Source organism: Oncorhynchus mykiss, chromosome 19 (genome assembly GCF_057628025.1).
Source record: "Oncorhynchus mykiss isolate SJ-2025 chromosome 19, ASM5762802v1, whole genome shotgun sequence".
Classification (NCBI taxonomy): Eukaryota; Metazoa; Chordata; class Actinopteri; order Salmoniformes; family Salmonidae; genus Oncorhynchus; species Oncorhynchus mykiss.
The window spans coordinates 7,185,001-7,211,937 of record NC_143040.1 but is presented as its reverse complement, the minus strand read 5'-3'; the positions used below and the strand labels follow the sequence as shown (position 1 = coordinate 7,211,937).

Here is a 26,937-nt window from a genome sequence, read left to right as displayed (position 1 = left end):
ATTTACTGACTTCTCACCAGTGATGTCATCATAATCAGCAACCTTGTCCACTCTTGGTCCGGCTCAGCTTGACCCCTGACCTCTGAAATTAATGATTTAAAAAAAGAAAAAAGAAATGTAATTAGATTTAATCTCATCTGCATAGAGAGTTACACATTTACATGGAAGGGGAATGTACACTACATGACCAAAAGTATGTGGACACCTGCTCATCTAACATCTCATTCCAAAATCATGGGCATTAATATGGAGTTGGTCCCCCCTTTGCTGCTATAACAGCCTCCAGTCCTCTGGGAAGGTTTTCCACTAGATGTTGGAACATTGCTGCTATAACAGCCTCGAGTCTTCTGGGAAGGCTTTCCACTAGAAGATGGAACATTGCTGCGAGGACTTGCTTCCATTCAGCCACAACAGCATTAGTGAGGTTGGGCGATTAGGCCTGGCTCAGTCGACATTTCAATTCATCCCTAAAGGTATTCAATGGGGTTTAGGTCAGGGCTCTGTGAAGGCCAGTAAAGTTCTTCCACATCGATCTTAACAAACTATTTCTGTATGGACCTCGCTTTGTGTACAGGGGCATTGTCATGCTGAAACAGGAAAGGGCCTTCCCCAAACTGTTGCCACAAAGTTGGAAGCACATAATAGTCTAGAATGTCATTGTTATGCTGTAGCCTTAAGATTTCCCTTTCCCTGGAACTAAGGGGCCTGAACCATGAAAAACAGCCCCAGACCATTATTCCTACACCACCAAACTTTACAGTTGGCACTATGCTTTGGGGTAGGTAGCGTTCTCCTGGCATCTGCCAAACCCAGGTTTGTGGTACGGACTACCAAATGGTGAAACGTGAGGGTGGGGGGGTCTTTAATCAACCACAAGGCTGGGAGAGAGAGATAGTTCTTACTCACTGACAGACTGAGGAGGAGACAGGGGAGGAGGGAGAGCGAGAGAGATAGGAGAGTGAGATCTTACTCACTGACAGCCTGAGGAGGAGACAGGGGAGGAGGGAGAGAGAGAGAGATAGGAGAGAGATATCTTACTCACTGCCAGCCTGAGGAGGAGACAGGGGAGGAGGGAGAGAGAGAGATAGGAGAGAGAGATAGTTCTTACTCACTGACAGACTGAGGAGGAGACAGGGAGAAGGGAGAGAGAAATAGTTCTTACTAACAGACTGGGTTGGTAGAAGGAGACAGGGGAGAAGGGAGAGATAAATAGTTCTTACTAACAGACTGGGTTGGTAGAAGGAGACATATAGGAGACATATAGCATCAGGCCTGTTGAGTTGACTTGGGTAACAGACCTCTAGCTTCTACACCACATCCCCCCTTCTCCTGCTCTAACATGAGACCTCATCACTACTCATTTTGGGTGCTGGTACTGTTTATATTTAGGTGCTGGAACATTAAGCCAATATTCTATAAGAGTTGAACTCAAGCAGTAGAAAGTTAGAGGTGATATTATAGGACACTCTATGTGAAACGTTGCTGCTCTGCCAGCAGTTCCCTGTGGAGTTTTTTTTAACATATCAGTTTGCTGTCGTGTGTTCAACCACTGATCCAAGATAAGATGCTAAGAAGTTAATCTCACATCATTGAAGTAAGGACATAATGAGAGAGAAGTCATATAGCCTAGCAGTATTTTCCTTCAGTCCACTCTTTATGACAGCAGACTGTGGAGCCCCAGTTAGAGACAGATATGATACCTGCAGTGGTACTGATGACCCTGTTGTGGAGCACAGGTAGGATTTTGTTACACTGATATACACTTGTGACAGTTACTGAGATATGTTTTGATATTGTAAGATATATTATAATTTGCAGGGTTAGTAAAATAACATGCAACTGGAAGCAGACAGTAAAAATGTGTCTCAAAGCAGGACAATGATGTGATCACCTGTAAATGTACTTTACTGTAGTCTAACTGTCCATCTGGGGACAGGCACTAATGTCAGTTAAGTTGTGATGGTGTCATGCGTCTGACTGTTGTATATTCAGTGTGTCAATCATTGATTGTATCTGTCTCTATGTAAATGAATGAGAGTATATATTATGTATTATATATTATATTGGTGTTATGTTAGAGTAGAAGAAGGGAGGGGTGTAGATGATAGAAGTCTATGAGCAGAGTCAAGATCATCAAGTCCAACACTATATGTCAAGAACAGAGAGAGAACGAGAGAGAGAGAGAGAGAGAGCGAGAGAGGAGCAGAATGAGAGGGAGGAGAGAGGAAGGGTGGGGAGAGCAGAGGACGGGGTGGGACAGAGGGGGGTAGGGGAGAGAGGAGGTAGAGGAGGGAGGAGGGCAAGGGAGAGAAAAGGAGAGGGGAGAGAGAGAATTGTCGAGGAGAGAGAAAGAGAGAGAAGGGGAGGGAAGAGAGAAGGGAGGGGAGAGAGGGGGGGGGGTAAGAGAGAGATTTGTACAGACCAAACATACATAAAACAATCCCGCACAAAAACCATGGGGAAAACAGAGGGTTAAATAATGAACATGTCATTTGGATTTGGAACCAGGCGTGTAAAACAAAGACAAAACAAATGGAAAATGAAAAGTGGATCGGCGAAGGCTAGAAGGCCGTTGACGTCGCTGCCCGAACAAGGAGCGGGACCGACTTCTGCGGAAGTTGTAACTGTACCCCCCCTTGATGTGCAGGGCGATCCGGATGGAGACGGTGGAACTCCCGCAGCAACGAAGGGTCCAAAACGTCCTCCACCATCTCTCCTCCGGACCGTACCTCTCCCACTCCACAAGGTACTGAAGGACTTTCGCCCGACGCCTCGAGTCCAGTATGGCTCAAAAAGCATACACCGGAGCCCCCTCGATGTCCAGAGGGGGCGGAGGAACCACCTGCAACTCAGACTCCTGGAGTGGACCAGCCACCACCGGCCTGAGGAGAGACACATGGAACGAGGGGTTAATACGGTAATCGGGGGGGAAGATGTAACCTGTAGCAAACCTTGTTCACTCTCCTCAGGACTTTGAATGGCCCCACAATCCGCGGGCCCAGCTTCCGGCAGGGCAGGCGGAGGGGCAGGTTTCGGGTCGAGAGCCAGACCGGGGCCTCACTGCGGTGGCGGAGGTGAAAACCCGATGGCGGAGGGGAAAACCAGAGGTAAGGCTGACCGAGGCCCCAGACGTTCCATGATTGCCCAACAGACCCTTGACGTGAACTGGGGACCTCGATCAGACACTATATCCTCTGGCACCCCATAGTGCCCATAAGAGATGTGTAAACAGGGCCTCCTCAGTCTGTAGGGCGGTAGGGAGACCGGGAAAAGGAAGGAGACCGCAGGACTTAGAGAACCGATCCACAACGACCAGGATCGTGAGGGAGGAAGATCCTTGAGGAAGTCCACAGAAAGGTGCGACCACGGTCGTTGTGGAATGGGTAAGGGCTGTAACGTCCCTCTGGGCAGGTGGAGGGGAGTGGGCTCTGTACGTAACGCCCGCTCGATGTCTTGCGTCCAGCTCCCACACTACCGGTGCCACCAAGCAAGAGGCCGGAAGTTCGGGAGTGTGATCTATGGACCGCTCCTCTGTGTTATACATCCGAGACAGTGCATCTGCCTTAGCGTTCTGGGAACCTGGTCTGTAGGACAGTGCGTCTGCTTTAGCGTTCTGGGAACCTGGTCTGTAGGACAGTGCGTCTGCCTTAGCGTTCTGGGAACCTGGTCTGTAGGACAGTGCGTCTGCCTTAGCGTTCTGGGAACCTGGTCTGTAGGGCAGTGCATCTGCCTTAGCGTTCTGGGAACCTGGTCTGTAGGATAGTGCGTCTGCCTTAGCGTTCTGGGAACCTGGTCTGTAGGACAGTGCATCTGCCTTAGCGTTCTGGGAACCTGGTCTGTAGGACGGTGAAAACAAAAAGGGTAAAAACAACATGGCCCACCTTGCCTGGCGAGGGTTCAGTCTCCACCTTGCCTGGCGAGGGTTCAGTCTCCACCTTGCCTAGCGAGGGTTCAGTCTCCACCTTGCCTGGCGAGGGTTCAGTCTCCACCTTGCCTGGCGAGGGTTCAGTCTCCACCTTGCCTGGCGAGGGTTCAGTCTCCACCTTGCCTGGCGAGGGTTCAGTCTCCACCTTGCCTGACGAGGGTTCAGTCTCCACCTTGTCTGGCGAGGGTTCAGTCTCCACCTTGCCTGGCGAGGGTTCAGTCTCCACCTTGCCTGGCGAGGGTTCAGTCTCCACCTTGCCTGGCGAGGGTTCAGTCTCCTCGCTGCCCGGATGTACTCCAGATTGCGGTGGTCAGTCCAGATGGGAAAAGGGTGTTTAGCCCCCTCAAGCCAATGTCTCCACGCCTTCAGAGCCTTGACAACAGCCAACAGCTCCCGGTCCCCCACATCATAGTTTTGCTCCGCCGGGCTGAGCTTCTTAGAAAAGAAAGCACAGGTGCGGACCTTTAGTGGCATACCCGAGCGCTGAGGGAGCACGGCTCCTATCCCAGATCCGGATGAGCCAGCAGGGGAGCCGAGGTAAACAGAGCCCTCAGGTGACCAAAAGCCCTGTCCGCCTCAGCCGTCCACTGCAGTCGCACCGGTCCCCCCTTCAGCAGTGAGGTAATGTGAGTCGCTACCTGACCAAAGCCCCGGATAAACCTCCGGTAGTAGTTGGCTACCCTATTAAAGCCCTGGATAAACCTCCGGTAGTAGTTGGCTACCTGACCAAAGCCCTGGATAAACTTCCGGTAGTAGTTGAAACCATAGAAACCGCTGCACTTCCTTTACCGGGGTGGGAGTCAGCCAATTACACACAGCTGAAATGCAGTCACTCTCCATCTCCACCCCTGAAGTGGAAATGCAGTCACTCTCCATCTCCACCCCTGAAGTGGAAAAGCGGTACCCTAGAAGGAGACAGACTGTTAGAAGAACAGACATTTCTCAGCCTTGACGTATAAGTCATGCTCCAACAGACGACCAAGCACCCTGCACACCAGGGACACATGCTCGGCGCGTGTAGCGGAGTACATCAGAATGTCATTGATATACACCACTACACCCTGCCCGTGCAGGTCCTGGAAAATCTTGTCTACAAAGGCCTGGAAGACTGATGGAGCATTCATCAACCTGTACGGCATGACGAGGTACTCATAGTGCCCTGAGGTGGTACTAAATGCCGTCTTCCACTCGTCCCCCTCCCGGATACTCACCAGGTTGTAAACGCTCCTGAGATCCAATTTTGTGAAGAAGCCCCGTGCATTGACTCTATCACACTGGCTATGAGAGGCAGCAGGTACCTCACAGTGATTTGGTTGATACCTTGATAGTCAATGCACGGGCGCAGACCGCCATCCTTCTTCACCGCCAGAACAAGGACAGGGACCGACTTCGGCGGAAGTCGTGACACCTACAACTGTCACCTTATGTAACAACTGATTTACTTAACTGAAGGCACATCTCAATATGTGGTCCAGGTGCCTTAGTGTTCCTATAAAAACCTGTGTCCAAACTCAGCATTAAATAGTATCTAATCAGAATAGTGTACAGAGATAAGTTATTCAACCTATTGAAATGTAATGTGTTTATTCTGTCATTAAAAAAAATCACTGTTGCCTATTAGATCAATATCAGTGTGAACACGTCTGATTGGACTAGATCTATGTTGAGGTGAGACACGTCTGATTGGACTAGATCCATGTTGATGTGAGACACGTCTGATTGGACTAGATCCATGTTGATGTGAGACACATCTGATTGGACTAGATCCATGTTGATGTGAGACACGTCTGATTGGACTAGATCCATGTTGAGGTGAGACACGTGTGATTGGACTAGATCCATGTTGAGGTGAGACACGTCTGATTGGACTAGATCCATGTTGAGGTGAGACACGTCTGATTGGACTAGATCCATGTTGAGGTGAGACACGTCTGATTGGACTAGATCCATGTTGAGGTGAGACACTTGTGATTGGACTAGATCCATGTTGAGGTGAGACACGTCTGATTGGACTAGATCCATGTTGAGGTGAGACACGTCTGATTGGACTAGATCCATGTTTAGGTGAGACACGTCTGATTGGACTAGATCCATGTTGAGGTGAGACCATTCCATGTCTTTATTGGTTTGTATGAGAAGGCAGTTTGGGAGAAGGTGGTGGACCATTTGAGGAGTCTACAATTCCCCTGGTGGAGGTTCTTGGAACACTGATATTTAAGTCTGAGGTTGATGAAAACCAAAATGAAATGGAGAGGAGAGGGGAGGGGAGAAGAGGAGAAGAAAGGGGGAGATGAGGAGAAGAAGAGGGGGAGAAGAGAAGTGAGCGGGAGATAAGGCGAGTGGGGAGAAGAGGAGAAGAGGGGGGGCAGCAGAAGGGGAGAATAAAGGGTCAGAAGAGGAGAAGAGATGTGGAGAAGAGAAGAGGGGGAGGGGAGGAGAAGAGAGGGAGAGAAGAGGAGAGGGGGAGAAGAGGGGGAAGAAGAGAGGAGGAGAAGAGGAGAAGAAAGGGGGAGAAGTGGGGGAAGAAGAGAGGAGGAGAAGAGGAGAAGAAAGGGGGAGAAGTGGGGGAAGAAGAGAGGAGGAGAAGAGGAGAAGAAAGGGGGAGAAGTGGGGGAAGAGCGGGATAGAAGGGGGAGAAGAGGAGAGGGGGATAAGAGGAATGGGAGAAGAGGAGTGGAGAGGGGAGAAGAGTAGAGGAGAGGGGGAGAAGAGGAGAATAGACTGGAGAAGAGAGGGGGAGAAGAGGAGAAGAGAGGGGAGGAGAAGAGAAGTGTAGAGGGGGAGAAGAGAGGGGAAAGTCACTGAGCTCTTCATTAAGTACATACTACTGCAAATGTTTGTCTATGGAGATTGCATGGCTGAGTGCTTGATTTTTTACATCTGTCAGGATGGAGAGTGGCTGAACTAGAATCCACTCATTTGAAGGGGTGTCCACATACTTTTGTATATATAGTGTATGTACACATGGGTGTTGTTGCACCATACCAACGATAAGCCTGTCTTCGCCATCACATCATGAAAGGTCATGTTGATGTTCATTTAACCTCTGTCTCTCTCTTCCCTTTCTCCTTTGTTTCTATCTATCTCTCTGTCTCTTTCTCCTCTGTCGCTCTCTTTCTCCTCAGATCTCCAGGCTCAAAGTGTCAGTCCACCAGGTAGGTAGAGTATAAATCTACAGTGATTATAGCAGTTCAGTATTAGTCAACTTTATTATCCCACATGGAGAAATTCATGTGTCCATACAAACCATTCTAAACCCCAATAACAAGTAGTGTTTTATGGAACTACTAATACTTGTCAACCACAAAGCATTACTGCTGTTAGAATAACAGAATCACTGTCATCATCTGTCCTCACCACTGTGTTTTCCTCTCTGCTGTTTACAGCTGAACTCTCACCAGTCAGACTGGTGGATGGAACCACTTCCTGTTCTGGGACAGTGGAAGTCTTCTACAGAGGAGAATGGACAGGTCTATGTACTGAGTGGTGGAGCATAATGAGAGAGATTAAGGTTGTGTGTAGAGAGCTGGACTGTGGGAATCCTGTAGCTGAATCTAGAGGACCTCTGATTGAAGATGGAAGAAGAGGAGTCAGACTATTTAGTATTTGTAGGGGACATGAGTCTTCTTTTAGACAGTGTGAAATCATAGAAGAACCTGATGTCTGTTATGGTGGATATTATCGTCATGTGACCTGTTCAGGTAAGAGACTGGTCATATTGAGAGATTTATTTATACATTATACAATATTACCATGTATCATGTTTTATGTGTTTTTAATTCATTTAAATAGAGGGAGAGATGTCAGATGTATTTAAACATTATATTTGTGTTAGTCATATTGGTTTATGGGAGATGTTCATGGGCAGATCATTGTAGTTCAGATGGTACTGAAGTGAAGCTGCCTGATGGATGTCCAGCTGTTTATTTTCTATAAAGTGAAGTGAACTTATTCCTGTCTCCTGCCTGCATTATTCCCAACCCGATCCTGAGTGACTAAGAACCCATTTCTACCTCTTACAGTATCAAACATAGCAAACTACTATCTTTTATCCAACATATTTGTGTTTAGTCCTTGACAGTGTCATCAACAAAACTGATTGAATGTTCAACCAACTCTTTTTCTCCAGAGTCTGTGCGGCTTGTGGATGGAGCTGGTCTCTGCTCTGGGAGAGTGGAGGTGAAGTCCAATCAGTCCTGGGCCTCAGTGTGTGAAGCTGACTTTGACCGGCAGGATGCAGAGGTAGTCTGTAGGGAGCTTGGCTGTGGGGCTCCTGCAGCTCTACAGGGGGGGCTCTATGGAGAAGGTGAGGGTCAGACCTGGGATAAAGAGTTCCAGTGTAAAGGTAATGAGTCCCTTCTCCTGGACTGTGACACCTCAGACAGAGAGAACAACACCTGCCCACCTGGTAATGCTGTTGGACTCACCTGCTCAGGTAAGAAACAGTTTGTCACTCAATCAACATTGTTTCTCACCTGGAGTGAAGAATACGAGAGACAATATAGGTGTGTTTTAGTGAAAAAATAGTAAGATTACTGTCTCTTTCTTTTCTTTTCTCAGAGCCTGATGATGTGAGGCTGGTGGGAGGAGGCAGTCGCTGTGCTGGTGGAGTGGAGTGGTACGACCAGGGAGAGTGGAGGATTGTGGGAGCTGATGTCAGGGACCAGAGGGATGTAGCTGCAGTTGTGTGTAGACAGATGGGTTGTGGTTCCACTGTTTCAGCACTACCTGGAAACACCACTAGAGGGTTTGGAGTTAGATGTCCTGGGTCTGTGTCTTCACTGAGGGAGTGTTGGAGAAGTTATGATCTCCTTCCTGGACTCACAGTGATCTGCTCAGGTAATAACAAGATACACTATATTGCCAACAGTATGTTGACTTCAGTGGATTCGGCTATTTCAGTCACACCTGTTGCTGACAAGTGTCTAAAATTAAGCACACAGCCATGTAATCTCCATAGACAAACATCGGCAGAAAACTGTCCTTACTGAAGATGTCAGTGAATTTCAACGTGGAAAATCTCGGAGCAACAACGGCACAGCCGTGAAGTGGTAGACAACACAAGCTCACAGAACGGACCGCCGAGTGTTGAACCACGTAGAGCATTAAAATAATCCTCTGTTGTAAAACTCACTGCTGAGTTCCACATACTTTTGTCCATGTATTATATCTCCTTCCTGGACTCACAGTGATCTGCTCAGGAAATATCAACATATTATAATTATATTCAACTGATTTCCTTCATTCATACAACTTCCTCTGCACCTCTCATGATGACTGTTTAACTTGTCAGTCTGCTTTACTAAATAGATCACTCAGTCAAGTAGGAATCAAATACAACTTAAATATCCCAGAATGCTTTGTATTTGAGTGTTACCTCAGTGAACGTCTCAACTCACTACCACTGTCACAAAGAGAGAATGAGGGAGGAGGAGAGGAAGAGGAAGATATGGGAGAGATAAAATTTATTATTATCACTGAGTTCTCACCAGTGAGGTCATAATAACCAGTAACCTTTTCTACTCTTGGCCCAGCCTGACCCTGACATACAGCATCAGACCTTGTAGAGCAGATGGTACTGAAGTGAAGCTGCCTGATGGATGTCCAGCTGTTTATTTTCTATAAAGTGAAGTGAACTTATTCCTGTCTCCTGCCTGCATTATTCCCAACCCTATCCTGAGTGACTAAGAACCCATTTCTACCTCTTACAGTATCAAACATAGCAAACTACTATCTTTTATCCAACATATTTGTGTTTAGTCCTTGACAGTGTCATCAACAAAACTGATTGAATGTTCAACCAACTCTTTTTCTCCAGACTCTGTGCGGCTTGTGGATGGAGCTGGTCTCTGCTCTGGGAGAGTGGAGGTGAAGTCCAATCAGTCCTGGGCCTCAGTGTGTGAAGCTGACTTTGACCGGCAGGATGCAGAGGTAGTCTGTGTGGAGCTTGGCTGTGGGGCTCCTGCATCTCTACAGGGGGGGCTCTATGGAGAAGGTGAGGGTCAGACCTGGGATAAAGAGTTCCAGTGTAAAGGCAAAGAGTCCCTTCTCCTGGACTGTGACACCTCAGACAGAAAACACAACACCTGCCTACCTGGTAATGCTGTTGGACTCACCTGCTCAGGTAAGAAACAGTTTGTCACTCAATCAACATTGTTTCTCACCTGGAGTGAAGAATATGAGACAATATAGGTGTGTTTAGTGAGAAAATTGTAAGATTACTGTCTCTCTCTTTTCTTTTCTCAGAGCCTGATGATGTGAGGCTGGTGGGAGGAGGCAGTCGCTGTGCTGGTGGAGTGGAGTCGTACTACCAGAGAGAGTGGAGGATTGTGGGAGCTGTCAAGAACCAAGAGGATGTAGCTGCAGTAGTGTGTAGACAGTTGGGTTGTGGCTCCACTGTTTCAGCACTACCTGGAAACACCACTAAAGGGATTAGAGTTTCCTGTTCTGGGTCTGAGTCTTCACTGAGGGAGTGTAGCAGAACGTATGATCTCCTTCCTGAACTCACAGTGATCTGCTCAGGTAATAACAACATTTTATAATTATATTCAACTGATTTCCTTCATTCATACAACTCCCTCTGCACCTCTCATGATGACTGTTTAACTTGTCAGTCTGCTTTACTAAATAGATCACTCAGTCAAGTAGGAATCAAATACAACTTACATATCCCAGAATGCTTTTGTGTTTGAGTGTTATCTCAGTGAACGTCTCTACTCACTACCACTGTCACATGTCATATTATTGTCATATCTAAATGAGGAAAGTAGTTGAGGAGCTACGTTTTATTTTTCTCTCCTCTTGTTCCAGATGTCCTGCTTCAGCCTGATATCAACATATGTTGTCTCAGTGACTGTAGGCCCACTACTCATGTTGCCCTGTGAGGGAGGGTGGCTGGCACTGTTACATGCTGATGTTGTTGTCATATCTATAGGAAACTAGTTGAAGAGATTTTTCTTGTTCTCTTTTATTGTTACAGATCTCCTGGTCCAGCCTGATATCTTCCTGACTGACCCAATGGGAGGGGTCTCCAGGTGCCACCAGGGGCCCGAGATGTTCAGGGGCTACAACTTCACCATCACCTGCTCCACTCAGCCACAGTACCCAGGAGGCTCCTTCCTCCTCACGTTCACCGGCTCCAACAGAACCCAGACCCAGCCAGCTGTCAATCACTCTGCTGCCTTCCTCTTCCCTGCTGCAGATGACTCCCACCAAGGGAACTACATCTGTGTTTATGAGAATTATGTTTTCTCTCATAACTTCTCCTCTGAGAGTGAACTCCTCTCCCTCGCCATCACAGGTAACTGAACATGAACCAGACTTATAACTTTGTCATTGACAGATTTCCCACAGATCTATGTGATGATGATCAGTCCCCTCATCAAAGGTGTTTCTGTTTGCAGCCTCTCCTCTGCCAGCCTTCATCATCAGACACGTTGTAGTGCTGCTGATCCTACTGACATCCATCACCACCTCCTACCTGTACTACAAGGTAAAGACATTTACTCAGATGTTACAAGTCATTTAAACTAGAGGGAGAGGGTGAGGGGGAGAGAATGGAGATACTAGAGAGTAAATGTCTGACTGTTGGTGCTGTGTCTCCCTAGCCCACCAGGAGGCAGAAGAGACTGAACAGGGTGAGCAGCATGGATCTTTATGTCAATGCCATGGAGACGGTCTCTCTGAGCTCCAGAGCTGAAGCTGGACCGGGACAGGAGAGAGCAGCCCAGGGGACGGAGTAGGAGTAGAATGAAGCTGACCCTACATGCTGATCTTAGATCAGTTTTGTGTTTTAAATCGATGGTCAACAGTGGACTGGTGTTTAAAATGTGGTGACAAACCTGAAGTGGTTCTAATTTTAATAACAAGTTCAGACTTAGTTTCTCTTTCTAGAACCTTGGAAGAAATCTAAAAGGAGTGACTGCAACCACCATTATTCATTTAGTTTGGTTTTTACCACCAGAGAAACATGGGGTTCTGGGTAACATGGGGTTTTGGGTAACATGGGGTTTTGGGTAACATGGGGTTTGGGTAACATGGGGTTTTGGGTAACATGGGGTTTGGGTAAAATGGGGTTTTGGTAACATGGGTTTTGGGTAACATGGGGTTTTGGGTAACATGGGGTTTGGGTAAAATGGGGTTTTGGTAACATGGGTTTTGGGTAACATGGGGTTTTGGGTAACATGGGGTTCTGGGTAACATGGGGTTTGGGTAACATGGGGTTTGGGTAACATGGGGTTTTGGGTAACATGGGGATTTGGGTAACAGGTGGTTTTGGTAACATGGGGTTTTGGGTAACATGGGGTTTTGGGTAACATGGGGTTTGGGTAACATGGGGTTTTGGGTAACATGGGGTTTTGGGTAACATGGGGTTCTGGGTAACATGGGGTTTTGGGTAACATGGGGTTCTGGGTAACATGGGGTTTTGGGTAACATGGGGTTTTGGGTAACATGGGGTTTTGGGTAACATGGGGTTCTGGGTAACATGGGGTTTTGGGTAACATGGGGTTCTGGGTAACATGGGGTTTTGGGTAACATGGGGTTCTGGGTAACATGGGGTTTTGGGTAACATGGGGTTCTGGGTAACATGGGGTTTTGGTAAAATGGGGTTTTGGGTAACATGGGGTTTGGGTAACATGGGGTTTTGGTAACATGGGGTTTTGGGTAACATGGGGGTTTGGGTAACATGGGGTTTTGGTAACATGGGGTTTTGGTAACATGGGGTTTTGGTAACATGAGGTTTTGGGTAACATGTGGTTTTGGGGGAACATGGGGTTCTGGGTAACATGGGGTTCTGGGTAACATGGGGTTTTGGGTAACATGGGGTTTGGGGTAACATGGGGTTTTGGGGGAACATGGGGTTTGGGGGAACATATTGTTTGGGTAACATGGGGTTTGGGTAACATGTGGTTTTGGGAAAAATGGGATTTGGGGAAACATGGGGTTTGGGTAACAAGGGGTTTGGGGGAACATGGGGTTTTGGTAACATGGGGTTTGGGTAACATGGGGTTTGGGGTAACATGGGGTTTCGGTAACATGGGGTTTTGGGTAACATGGGGTTTTGGGTAACATGGGGTTTGGGGTAACATGGGGTTTCGGTAACATGGGGTTTTGGGTAACATGGGGTTTTTCGGTAACATGGGGTTTTGGGGAACATGGGGTTTGGGTAACATGGGGTTTTGGGGAACATGGGGTTTGGTGGGAACATATTGTTTGGGTAACATGGGGTTTTGGGTAACATGGGGTTTTGGGGAACATGGGGTTTGGGGGGAACATATTGTTTGGGTAACATGGGGTTTTGGTTAACATGGGGTTTTGGGGAACATGGGGTTTGGGTGGAACATATTGTTTGGGTAACAGGGGGTTTTGTTAACATGGGATTTTGGTAACAATCGGTTTTTAATTATTTTAAGAGAGCAGCTCAATTACGTCTGTTTCATGTTCCAGTATTGCTTCTTATCTTTATTTTTTTGTCTTATTTAGTGTCTCTTAGATTCTTTATCTTATTTAGTGTCTCTTAGATTATTTATCTTATTTAGTGTCTCTTATATTCTTTATCTTATTTAGTGTCTCTTAGAATCTTTATCTTATTTAGTGTCTCTTAGATTCTTTATCTTATTTAGTGTCTCTTAGATTCTTTGTCTTATTTAGTGTCTCTTAGATTATTTATCTTATTTAGTGTCTGTTAGATTCTTTATCTTATTTAGTGTCTCTTAGATTCTTTGTCTTATTTAGTGTCTCTTAGATTCTTTATCTTATTTAGTGTCTCTTAGATTCTTTATCTTATTTAGTGTCTGTTAGATTCTTTATCTTATTTAGTGTCTCTTAGATTCTTTGTCTTATTTAGTGTCTCTTAGATTATTTATCTTATTTAGTGTCTCTTAGATTCTTTATCTTATTTAGTGTCTCTTAGATTCTTTGTCTAATTTAGTGTCTCTTAGATTCTTTATCTTATTTAGTGTCTCTTAGATTCTTTATCTTATTTAGTGTCTCTTAGATTCTTTATCTTATTTAGTGTCTCTTAGATTCTTTATCTTATTTAGTGTCTCTTAGATTCTTTATCTTATTTAGTGTCTCTTAGATTCTTCATCTTATTTAGTGTCTCTTAGATTCTTTATCTTATTTAGTGTCTCTTAGATTATTTATCTTATTTAGTGTCTTAGATTCTTTATCTTGAAGTGTTTCCATTATTAGTCCAGGTATTATTATAATCATCTATTCATTCTTTGTATTTTGAAACATTTTTTAATAAAGGGGTTTGTTGTTGTTTACCTCTCATGATGTTATTGATTATAAACGTTATGATATTAATTATGATGTAGATTAGTGTTATGTTGTTAGTAGTATAGAGATAATTATGTTGTTGATTACTTCATAATGTTGTTAGTAGTATAGAGATAATGATGTTATTGATTATAAATGTTATGATATTGATTATGATCTAGATTGTTGTTTTGATGTTGCTCTCTAAACTGCCATGTAATCAACTGAATGTTTTTAATAAAATTACAGGCTGTCAGTCTTGTGTGATTTAATTACAACAACTACAACATACAGTATGAATTAACTGAGATCAGTCTGTGTGATTCCCCTCTTGGACAGACTACAACATACAGTATGAATTAACTGAGATCAGTCTGTGTGATTTAATTATTAGACAGACTACAACATACAGTATGAATTAACTGAGATCAGTCTGTGTGATTCCCCTCTTGGACAGACTACAACATACAGTATGAATTAACTGAGATCAGTCTGTGTGATTCCCCTCTTGGACAGACTACAACATACAGTATGAATTAACTGAGATCAGTCTGTGTGATTTAATTATTAGACAGACTACAACATACAGTATGAATTAACTGAGATCAGTCTGTGTGATTCCCCTCTTGGACAGACTACAACATACAGTATGAATTAACTGAGATCAGTCTGTGTGATTCCCCTCTTGGACAGACTACAACATACAGTATGAATTAACTGAGATCAGTCTGTGTGATTCCCCTCTTGGACAGACTACAACATACAGTATGAATTAACTGAGATCAGTCTGTGTGATTCCCCTCTTGGACAGACTACAACATACAGTATGAATTAACTGAGATCAGTCTGTGTGATTCCCCTCTTGGACAGACTACAACATACAGTATGAATTAACTGAGATCAGTCCGTGTGATTCCCCTCTTGGACAGACTACAACATACAGTATGAATTAACTGAGATCAGTCTGTGTGATTCCCCTCTTGGACAGACTAGAACATACAGTATGAATTAACTGAGATCAGTCTGTGTGATTCCCCTCTTGGATTAACTGTCATGCTGAAACCCCCATAGCAAATCCTTAAGTGTGTGTGTGTGTGTGTGTGTCTGTGTGTGTGTGTATGTGTGTGTGTGTGTGTGTGTATGTGTGTGTGTGTGTGTGTGTGTGTGTGTGTGTGTGTGTGTGTGTGTGTGTGTGTGTGTGTGTGTCCGTGTGTGTGTTCAGAACTCTGGTGGCAGTCTGTGTAGTGTAGGATGTGTGTCTGTGTACTCCAGTACATGTGTAGTGTAGGATGTGTGTCCACTCCAGTACATGTGTAGTGTAGGATGTGTTTCCACTCCAGTACATGTGTAGTGTAGGATGTGTGTCCACTCCAGTACATGTGTAGTGTAGGATATGTGTCCACTCCAGTACATGTGTAGTGTAGGATGTGTGTCCACTCCAGTACATGTGTAGTGTAGGATGTGTGTCCACTCCAGTACATGTGTAGTGTAGGATGTGTGTCCACTCCAGTACATGTGTAGTGTAGGATGTGTGTCCACCAGTACATGTGTAGTGTAGGATGTGTGTCCACTCCAGTACATGTGTAGTGTAGGATGTGTGTCCACTCCAGTACATGTGTAGTGTAGGATGTGTGTCCACTCCAGTACATGTGTAGTGTAGGATGTGTGTCCACTCCAGTTCATGTGTAGTGTAGGATGTGTGTCCACTCCAGTACATGTGTAGTGTAGGATGTGTGTCCACTCCAGTACATGTGTAGTGCAGGATGTGTGTCCACTCCAGTACATGTGTAATGTAGGATGTGTGTCCACTCCAGTACATGTGTAGTGTAGGATGTGTGTCTGTGTTCCAGTACATGTGTAGGGTAGGATGTGTGTCCACTCCAGTACATGTGTAGTGTAGGATGTGTGTCTGTGTTCCAGTACATGTGTAGGGTAGGATGTGTGTCCACTCCAGTACATGTGTAGTGTAGGATGTGTGTCTGTGTACTCCAGTACATGTGTAGTGTAGGATGTGTGTCTGTGTACTCCAGTACGTGTGTAGTGTAGGATGTGTGTCCACTCCAGTACATGTGTAGTGTAGGATGTGTGTCTGTGCACTCCAGTACGTGTGTAGTGTAGGATGTGTGTCCACTCCAGTACATGTGTAGTGTAGGATGTGTGTCCACTCCAGTACATGTGTAGTGTAGGATGTGTGTCTGTGTACTCCAGTACATGTGTAGTGTAGGATGTGTGTCTGTGTACTCCAGTACATGTGTAGTGTAGGATGTGTGTCTGTGTACTCCAGTACATGTGTAGTGTAGGATGTGTGTCTGTGTACTCCAGTACATGTGTAATGTAGGATGTGTGTCCACTCCAGTACATGTGTAGTGTAGGATGTGTGTCCACTCCAGTACATGTGTAGTGTAGGATGTGTGTCCACTCCAGTACATGTGTAGTGTAGAATGTGTGTCCACTCCAGTACATGTGTAGTGTAGGATGTGTGTCTGTGTACTCCAGTACATGTGTAGAGTAGGATGTGTGTCCACTCCAGTACATGTGTAGTGTAGGATGTGTGTCCACTCCAGTACATGTGTAGTGTAGGACGTGTGTCCACTCCAGTACATGTGTAGTGTAGGACGTGTGTCCACTCCAGTACATGTGTAGTGTAGGATGTGTGTCCACTCCAGTACATGTGTAGTGTAGGATGTGTGTCCACTCCAGTACATGTGTAGTGTAGGATGTGTGTCCACTCCAGTACATGTGTAGTGTAGGATGTGTGTCCACTCCAGTACATGTGTAGTGTAGGATGTGTGTCCACTCCAGTACATGTGTAGTGTAGGATGTGTGTCTGTGTTCCAGTACATGTGTAGTGTAGGATGTGTGTCCACTCCAGTACATGTGTAGTGTAGGATGTGTGTCCACTCCAGTACATGTGTAGTGTAGGATGTGTGTCCACTCCAGTACATGTGTAGTGTAGGATGTGTGTCTGTGTTCCAGTACATGTGTAGGGTAGGATGTGTGTCCACTCCAGTACATGTGTAGTGTAGGATGTGTGTCTGTGTTCCAGTACATGTGTAGGGTAGGATGTGTGTCCACTCCAGTACATATGTAGTGTAGGATGTGTGCCCACTCCAGTACATGTGTAGTGTAGGATGTGTGTCCACTCCAGTACATGTGTAGTGTAGGATGTGTGTCTGTGTTCCAGTACATGTGTAGGGTAGGATGTGTGTCCACTCCAGTACATGTGTAGTGTAGGATGTGTGTCTGTGTTCCAGTACATGTGTAGGGTAGGATGTGTGTCCACTCCAGTACATGTGTAGTGTAGGATGTGTGTCTGTGTACTCCAGTACATGTGTAGTGTAGGATGTGTGTCTGTGTACTCCAGTACATGTGTAGTGTAGGATGTGTGTCCACTCCAGTACATGTGTAGTGTAGGATGTGTGTCTGTGTACTCCAGTACATGTGTAGTGTAGGATGTGTGTTCACTCCAGTACATGTGTAGTGTAGGATGTGTGTCCACTCCAGTACATGTGTAGTGTAGGATGTGTGTCCACTCCAGTACATGTGTAGTGTAGGATGTGTGTGTGTGTACTCCAGTACATGTGTAGTGTAGGATGTGTGTCCACTCCAGTACATGTGTAGTGTAGGATGTGTGTCCACTCCAGTACATGTGTAGTGTAGGATGTGTGTCCACTCCAGTACATGTGTAGTGTAGGATGTGTGTCCACCAGTACATGTGTAGTGTAGGATGTGTGTCCACTCCAGTACATGTGTAGTGTAGGATGTGTGTCCACTCCAGTACATGTGTAGTGTAGGATGTGTGTCCACTCCAGTACATGTGTAGTGTAGGATGTGTGTCTGTGCTCCAGTACATGTGTAGTGTAGGATGTGTGTCCACCAGTACATGTGTAGTGTAGGATGTGTGTCCACCAGTACATGTGTAGTGTAGGATGTGTGTCCACTCCAGTACATGTGTAGTGTAGGATGTGTGTCCACTCCAGTACATGTGTAGTGTAGGATGTGTGTCCACTCCAGTACATGTGTAGTGTAAGATGTGTGTCCACTCCAGTACATGTGTAGTGTAGGATGTGTGTCCACTCCAGTACATGTGTAGTGTAGGATGTGTGTCCACTCCAGTACATGTGTAGTGTAGAATGTGTGTCCACTCCAGTACATGTGTAGTGTAGGATGTCTGTCCACTCCAGTACATGTGTAGTGTAGGATGTGTGTCCACTCCAGTACATGTGTAGTGTAGGATGTGTGTCCACTCCAGTACATGTGTAGTGTAGGATGTGTGTCCACTCCAGTACATGTGTAGTGTAGGATGTGTGTCCACCAGTACATGTGTAGTGTAGCATGTGTGTCCACCAGTACATGTGTAGTGTAGGATGTGTGTCCACTCCAGTACATGTGTAGTGTAGGATGTGTGTCCACTCCAGTACATGTGTAGTGTAGGATGTGTGTCCACTCCAGTACATGTGTAGTGTAGGATGTGTGTCCACTCCAGTACATGTGTAGTGTAGGATGTGTGTCCACTCCAGTACATGTGTAGTGTAGGATGTGTGTCTGTGTTCCAGTACATGTGTAGTGTAGGATGTGTGTCCACTCCAGTACATGTGTAGTGTAGGATGTGTGTTGATGCCTAAAGTGACTCTGTGTTTAACAACCAGACGACTGTAGAAGCTTCTGTTTTATTGAAGAACAACCGTTGTTTCCATTCAACACAACATCATGGTGTTTTATGATTGACTGATAGAGGGGATCTTTCAGAGTGAGACTGATGTCTGTTGGTTGGATAGTAGTTTGTTCAATGTCAGCTTGGTTGTCTATTGGTTATTTCTTGGTTGGTCAAACGTTGGTTGGCTGAATGTTGGGTCTAGTTGGTTGGTCATTGGCTTGATGGCTGAATGTCAGGTTTGTTGAACATAGATCCTTGTTGATAGCCTGTTAGTTCTCATTAGGTTGTATTTTGGTTGGTTTTTGGTTTGTTAGACTGGTTCCTAGGAGGAGGAAGAGGAAGAGGAGGCTGAGCTGTGACAGTTTGACATCATTCTCCTGTTACCTGCTGAGAGAGAGACAGGGAGACAGAGAGAGAGACAGAGACAGAGAGAGAGAGAGAGAGAGAGAGAGAGAGAGAGACAGAGAGAGAGAGAGAGAGAGACAGAGAAAGAGAGAGACAGAGAGAGAGAGAGAAAGAGAGACAGAGAGAGACAGAGAGAGAGAGAGACAGAGAGACAGAGAGAGAGAGAGAGAGAGAGAGAGAGAGAGAGAGAGAGAGAGAGAGAGAGACAGAGAGAGAGAGACAGAGAGAGAGAGACAGAGACAGATGTATGAGATATTTGCTGTACATACCATCCTCAGACACACTGTTCCCTATTTAGTGTACTACTTTTGACCAAGTCTCCGGCCAAAGTAGTGAACAATGTAGGGAATACTGGCCAAAGTAGTGAACAATGTAGGGAATACTGGCCAAAGTAGTGAACAATGTAGGGAATACTGGCCAAAGTAGTGTACAATGTAGGGAATACTGGCCAAAGTAGTGAACAATGTAGGGAATACTGGCCAAAGTAGTGAACAATGTAGGGAATACTGGCCAAAGTAGTGACCAAGCAGTATCTACCTCTGGTACCAAACATCTACATGTATCAGTTAGTGTAGTAGGGTTTCTCACAGTATCTACCTCTGGTACCAAACATCTACATGTATCAGTTAGTGTAGTAGGGTTTCTCACAGTATCTACCTCTGGTACCAAACGTCTTCATGTATCAGTTAGTGTAGTAGGGTTTCTCACAGTATCTACCTCTGGTACCAAACATCTACATGTATCAGTTAGTGTAGTAGGGTTTCTCACAGTATCTACCTCTGGTACCAAACGTCTTCATGTATCAGTTAGTGTAGTAGGGTTTCTCACAGTATCTACCTCTGGTACCAAACGTCTTCATGTAACAGTTGGTGCAGTAGGGTTTCTCATCATGCTGAAACACAAAGCACAGAAAACATCTTAGTTCATGAGATACGTAGATACACACATACATGTAGACAGACCTTCCTTCTGCACTCCACTTCCCTCCCTCCCCTCCCCACCTCCCTCCCTCCCTCCCCACCTCCCTCACTCCTTCCCTCCCTCCCCACCTCCCTCAATCCCTCCCCCCCTCCCCACCTCCCTCCCCACCTCCCTCACTCCTTCCCTCCCCACCTCCCTCACTCCCTCACTCCCTCACTCCCTCCCTCCCCCCTGTCTTCGTACCTCAGCATGTTGTCCTGGGGTCAGCTGTCTCTGACACTGTTGACACTGTCTTTCCCTCCCCACCTCCCTCACTCCCTCCCTCACTCCCTCACTCCCTCACTCCTTCCCTCACTCCCACCTTCCCTCACTCCCTCCCTCACTCCCTCCCTCCCCCTGTCTTCGTACCTCAGCATGTTGTCCTGGGGTCAGCTGTCTCTGACACTGTTGACACTATCTTTCCCTCCACTTCTCCATCTCTCCCCCTCACTCCCCCTTCCCTTCCCTTCCCTCTCTCCCACTTCCCTTCCCTCTCTCCCCTCCCCTTCTCTCCCTGACTCACTCTCACTCCCCCTTCCCTATCTCCCCTCTCTCCTCTCCCTGACTCACTCTCACTCCCCCTTCCCTTCCCTCTCTCCTCTCCCTGACTCACTCTCACTCCCCCTTCCCTTCCCTCTCTCCTCTCCCTGACTCACTCTCACTCCCCCTTCCCTTCCCTCTCTCCCTTCCCCTTCTCTCCCTGACTCACTCTCACTCCCCCTTCCCTTCCCTCTCTCCCCTCCCCTTCTCTCCCTGACTCACTCTCACTCCCCCTTCCCTACCCTCTCTCCTCTCCCTGACTCACTCTCACTCCCCCTTCCCTTCCCTCTCTTCCCTCCCCTTATCTCCCTGACTCACTCTCACTCCCCCTTCCCTACCCTATCTCCTCTCCCTGACTCACTCTCTCTCCCCTCTCCGTCCTAAGTGTCCCCCCTCCGCTATACTCCCCTCCCTCTCAGCTTCCGTTCCTCCCTCCCCCTTCTCTCCCTCCTCCTCTTCCCTCCATCCCTCTCTCTCCATACCTCAGCATGTTGTCCCGGGGTCAACTGTCTCTGACACAGTTGACACTTCAGACACAGAGGGTGGTAGTCCCTCCCCAATGACCTCTTCTTCTCACCTGGACCAATGGGGAGAGAGGATACCAAGGGGTTAGAGGTCAAATGTCTGTCATGGACCAATCTGGTTAGAGGATACCAGGGGTTAGAGGTCAAATATATGTCATGGACCAATGGGGAGAGAGGATACCAAGGGTTAGAGGTCAAATGTCTGTCATGGACCAATGGGGAGAGAGGATACCAAGGGTTAGAGGTCAGATGTCTGTCATGGACAAATGGGGAGAGAGGATACCAGGGGTTAGAGGTCAAATGTCTATCATGGACCAATGGGGAGAGAGGATACCAAGGGTTAGAGGTCAAATGTCTGTTATGGAACAATGGGGAGAGAGGATACCAAGGGTTAGAGGTCAAATGTCTGTCATGGACAAATGGGGAGAGAGGATACCAGGGGTTAGAGGTCAAATGTCTGTCATGGACCAATGGGGAGAGAGGATACCAAGGGTTAGAGGTCAAATGTCTGTCATTGACCAATCTGGTTAGAGGATACCAGGGGTTAGAGGTCACATATCTGACATGGACCTTTGGGGTTGGAGGATACCAGGGATTAACTAAAAAATGTAATCAAATCAAATTGTATTTGTCACCTGAATACAACAGGTGTAGTAGACCTCACAGGGAAATGCTGAATACAACAGGTGTAGTAGACCTTACAGTGAAATGCTGATTACAACAGGTGTAGTAGACCTTACAGTGAAATGCTGAATACAACAGGTGTAGTAGACCTCACAGGGAAATGCTGAATACAACAGGTGTAGTAGACCTTACAGTGAAATGCTGATTACAACAGGTGTAGTAGACCTTACAGTGAAATGCTAAATACAACAGGTGTAGTAGACCTCACAGGGAAATGCTGAATACAACAGGTGTAGTAGACCTTACAGTGAAATGCTGAATACAACAGGTGTAGTAGACCTCACAGGAAAATGCTGAATACAACAGGTGTAGTAGACCTTACAGTGAAATGCTGAATACAACAGGTGTAGTAGACCTTACAGTGAAATGCTGAATACAACAGGTGTAGTAGACCTCACAGTGAAATGCTGAATACAACAGGTGTAGTAGACCTTACAGTGAAATGCTGAATACAACAGGTGTAGTAGACCTTACAGTGAAATGCTGAATACAACAGGTGTAGTAGACCTCACAGTGAAATGCTGAATACAACAGGTGTAGTAGACCTTACAGTGAAATGCTGAATACAACAGGTGTAGTAGACCTTACAGTGAAATACTGAATACAACAGGTGTAGTAAACCTCACAGTGAAATGCTGAATACAACAGGTGTAGTAGACCTCACAGTGAAATGCTGAATACAACAGGTGTAGTAGACCTTACAGTGAAATGCTGAATACAACAGGTGTAGTAGACCTCACAGTGAAATGCTGAATACAACAGGTGTAGTAGACCTCACAGTGAAATGCTGAATACAACAGGTGTAGTAGACGTTACAGTGAAATGCTGAATACAACAGGTGTAGTAGACCTCACAGTGAAATGCTGAATACAACAGGTGTAGTAGACCTTACAGTGAAATGCTGAATACAACAGGTGTAGTAGACATTACAGTGAAATGCTGAATACAACAGGTGTAGTAGACCTTACAGTGAAATGCTGAATACAACAGGTGTAGTAGACCTTACAGTGAAATGCTGAATACAACAGGTGTAGTAGACCTTACAGTGAAATGCTGAATACAACAGGTGTAGTAGACCTCACAGTGAAATGCTGAATACAACAGGTGTAGTAGACCTTACAGTGAAATGCTGAATACAACAGGTGTAGTAGACCTCACAGTGAAATGCTGAATACAACAGGTGTAGCAGACCTTACAGTGAAATACTGAATACAACAGGTGTAGCAGACCTTACAGTGAAATACTGAATACAACAGGTGTAGTAGACCTTACAGTGAAATGCTGAATACAACAGGTGTAGTAGACCTCACAGTGAAATGCTGAATACAACAGGTGTAGTAGACCTCACAGGGAAATGCTGAATACAACAGGTGTAGTAGACCTCACAGTGAAATGCTGAATACAACAGGTGTAGGTAGACCTCACAGTGAAATGCTGAATACAACAGGTGTAGATAGACCTCACAGTGAAATGCTGTATACAACAGGTGTAGTAGACCTCACAGTGAAATGCTGAATACAACAGGTGTAGTAGACCTCACAGTGAAATGCTGAATACAACAGATGTAGTAGACCTTACAGTGAAATGCTGAATACAACAGGTGTAGGTAGACCTCACAGTGAAATGCTGAATACAACAGGTGTAGTAGACCTCACAGTGAAATGCTGAATACAACAGGTGTAGTAGACCTTACAGTGAAATGCTGAATACAACAGGTGTAGTAGACCTCACAGTGAAATGCTGTATACAACAGGTGTAGATAGACCTCACAGTGAAATGCTGAATACAACAGGTGTAGATAGACCTCACAGTGAAATGCTGAATACAACAGGTGTAGTAGACCTCACAGTGAAATGCTGAATACAACAGGTGTAGTAGACCTCACAGTGAAATGCTGAATACAACAGGTGTAGTAGACCTCACAGTGAAATGCTGAATACAACAGGTGTAGTAGACCTCACAGTGAAATGCTGAATACAACAGGTGTAGTAGACCTCACAGTGAAATGCTGAATACAACAGGTGTAGTAGACCTCACAGTGAAATGCTGAATACAACAGGTGTAGTAGACCTCACAGTGAAATGCTGAATACAACAGGTGTAGTAGACCTCACAGTGAAATGCTGAATACAACAGGTGTAGTAGACCTCACAGTGAAATGCTGAATGCAACAGGTGTAGTAGACCTCACAGTGAAATGCTGAATACAACAGGTGTAGTAGACCTCACAGTGAAATGCTGAATACAACAGGTGTAGTAGACCTCACAGTGAAATGCTGAATACAACAGGTGTAGTAGACCTCACAGTGAAATGCAGAATACAACAGGTGTAGTAGACCGTACAGTGAAATGCTGAATACAACAGGTGTAGTAGACCTCACAGTGAAATGCTGAATACAACAGGTGTAGTAGACCTCACAGTGAAATGCTGAATACAACAGGTGTAGTAGACCTCACAGTGAAATGCTGAATACAACAGGTGTAGTAGACCTCACAGTGAAATGCAGAATACAACAGGTGTAGTAGACCGTACAGTGAAATGCTGAATACAACAGGTGTAGTAGACCTCACAGTGAAATGCTGAATACAACAGGTGTAGTAGACCTCACAGGGAAATGCTGAATACAACAGGTGTAGTAGACCTTACAGTGAAATGCTGAATACAACAGGTGTAGTAGACCTCACAGTGAAATGCTGAATACAACAGGTGTAGTAGACCTCACAGTGAAATGCTGAATACAACAGGTGTAGTAGACCTCACAGGGAAATGCTGAATACAACAGGTGTAGTAGACCTCACAGTGAAATGCTGACTACAACAGGTGTAGTAGACCTTACAGTGAAATGCTGAATACAACAGGTGTAGTAGACCTCACAGTGAAATGCTGAATACAACAGGTGTAGATAGACCTCACAGTGAAATGCTGAATACAACAGGTGTAGTAGATCTTACAGTGAAATACTGAATACAACAGGTGTAGAAGACCTGACAGTGAAATGCTGAATACAACAGGTGTAGTAGACCTCACAGTGAAATGCTGAATACAACAGGTGTAGTAGACCTCACAGTGAAATGCTGAATACAACAGGTGTAGTAGACCTTACAGTGAAATGCTGAATACAACAGGTGTAGTAGACCTCACAGTGAAATGCTGAATACAACAGGTGTAGTAGACCTCACAGTGAAATGCTGAATAGAACAGGTGTAGTAGACCTTACAGTGAAATGCTGAATACAACAGGTGTAGTAGACCTCACAGTGAAATGCTGAATACAACAGGTGTAGTAGACCTCACAGTGAAATGCTGAATACAACAGGTGTAGTAGACCTCACAGTGAAATGCTGAATACAACAGGTGTAGATAGACCTCACAGTGAAATGCTGAATACAACAGGTGTAGTAGACCTCACAGGGAAATGCTGAATACAACAGGTGTAGTAGACCTTACAGTGAAATGCTGAATACAACAGGTGTAGTAGACCTTACAGTGAAATGCTGAATACAACAGGTGTAGTAGACCTCACAGGGAAATGCTGAATACAACAGGTGTAGATAGACCTCACAGTGAAATGCTGAATACAACAGGTGTAGTAGATCTTACAGTGAAATGCTGAATACAACAGGTGTAGTAGACCTCACAGTGAAATGCTGAATACAACAGGTGTAGTAGACCTTACAGTGAAATGCTGAATACAACAGGTGTAGTAGACCTTACAGTGAAATGCTGAATACAACAGGTGTAGTAGACCTTACAGTGAAATGCTGAATAAAACAGGTGTAGTAGACCTTACAGTGAAATGCTGAATACAACAGGTGTAGTAGACCTCACAGTGAAATGCTGAATACAACAGGTGTAGTAGACCTTACAGTGAAATGCTGAATACAACAGGTGTAGTAGACCTTACAGTGAAATGCTGAATACAACAGGTGTAGTAGACCTTACAGTGAAATGCTGAATACAACAGGTGTGGTAGACCTTACAGTGAAATGCTGAATACAACAGGTGTAGTAGACCTTACAGTGAAATGCTGAATACAACAGGTGTAGTAGACCTTACAGTGAAATGCTGAATACAACAGGTGTAGTAGACCTCACAGTGAAATGCTGAATACAACAGGTGTAGTAGACCTTACAGTGAAATGCTGAATACAACAGGTGTAGTAGACCTTACACTGAAATGCTGAATACAACAGGTGTAGTAGACCTTACAGTGAAATGCTGAATAAAACAGGTGTAGTAGACCTTACAGTGAAATGCTGAATACAACAGGTGTAGTAGACCTCACAGTGAAATGCTGAATACAACAGGTGTAGTAGACCTTACAGTGAAATGCTGAATACAACTGGTGTAGATAGACCTCACAGTGAAAAGCTGAATACAACAGGTGTAGTAGACCTTACAGTGAAATGCTGAATACAACAGGTGTAGTAGACCTTACAGTGAAATAGGAACCCAGCCTCTGAAGGAAAGGAAGCCAGGTTAGACTATAGGAACCCAGCCTCTGAAGGAAAGGAAGCCAGGTGAGACTATTGGAACCCAGCCTCTGAAGGAAAGGAAGCCAGGTTAGACTATAGGAACCCAGCCTCTGAAGGAAAGGAAGCCAGGTTAGACTATAGGAACCCAGCCTCTGAAGGAAAGGAAGCCAGGTTAGACTATAGGAACCCAGCCTCTGAAGGAAAGGAAGCCAGGTTAGATTATAGGAACCCAGCCTCTGAAGGAAAGGAAGCCAGGTTAGACTATAGGAACCCAGCCTCTGAAGGAAAGGAAGCCAGGTTAGACTATAGGAACCCAGCCTCTGAAGGAAAGGAAGCCAGGTTAGACTATAGGAACCCAGCCTCTGAAGGAAAGGAAGCCAGGTTAGACTATAGGAACCCAGCCTCTGAAGGAAAGGAAGCCAGGTTAGATTATAGGAACCCAGCCTCTGAAGGAAAGGAAGCCAGGTTAGACTATAGGAACCCAGCCTCTGAAGGAAAGGAAGCCAG

At 45.5% G+C, this 26,937-nt stretch overlaps 2 protein-coding genes across 3 annotated transcripts in view; one reads left to right on the top strand and one right to left on the bottom strand.

Moving 5' to 3' along the window:
- The first annotated feature begins 3,085 nt into the window (after positions 1 to 3,085).
- LOC110518314 (scavenger receptor cysteine-rich type 1 protein M130-like) lies at positions 3,086 to 11,667 on the top strand. The gene is made up of 6 exons (XM_090211802.1): positions 3,086 to 3,107; positions 8,055 to 8,338; positions 9,749 to 10,049; positions 10,905 to 11,225; positions 11,329 to 11,417; positions 11,533 to 11,667. Exons 1-6 carry the CDS (start codon positions 3,086 to 3,088, stop codon positions 11,665 to 11,667), a joined length of 1,152 nt encoding a protein of 383 aa, XP_090067928.1.
- Positions 11,668 to 18,844: 7,177 nt separating this feature from the next.
- Positions 18,845 to 26,937, bottom strand: part of LOC118941410 (cysteine-rich protein 1) — a 9,104-nt gene continuing 1,011 nt past the window's right edge. Inside the window, exons 2-4 of one of the 2 annotated variants that reach the window (XM_036953921.2) lie at positions 21,233 to 21,327; positions 20,088 to 20,142; positions 18,845 to 19,229 (exon numbers count right to left, since the gene is read on the bottom strand). In XM_036953921.2, the coding sequence (XP_036809816.1) occupies positions 19,168 to 19,229; positions 20,088 to 20,142; positions 21,233 to 21,327 (212 nt within the window). In that variant the 3' untranslated portion in view covers positions 18,845 to 19,167. Of the gene's footprint in view, positions 19,233 to 20,087; positions 20,143 to 21,232; positions 21,328 to 26,937 lie in introns of both variants that reach the window. The other variant, XM_036953920.2, reaches the window with a different exon arrangement.

What these genes read in the sequence shown, in the direction of transcription:
- LOC110518314 (XM_090211802.1), top strand. Translation starts at nt 3,086, where the DNA reads ATGGCGGAGGGGAAAACCAGAG. An exon ending in ACACCTGCCCACCTGGTAAT is followed by an intron (nt 8,339 to 9,748) that starts GCTGTTGGACTC and finishes TCTCCAGACTCT; the next exon opens with GTGCGGCTTGTGGATGGAGC. An exon ending in CCTCCTACCTGTACTACAAG is followed by an intron (nt 11,418 to 11,532) that starts GTAAAGACATTT and finishes GTGTCTCCCTAG; the next exon opens with CCCACCAGGAGGCAGAAGAG.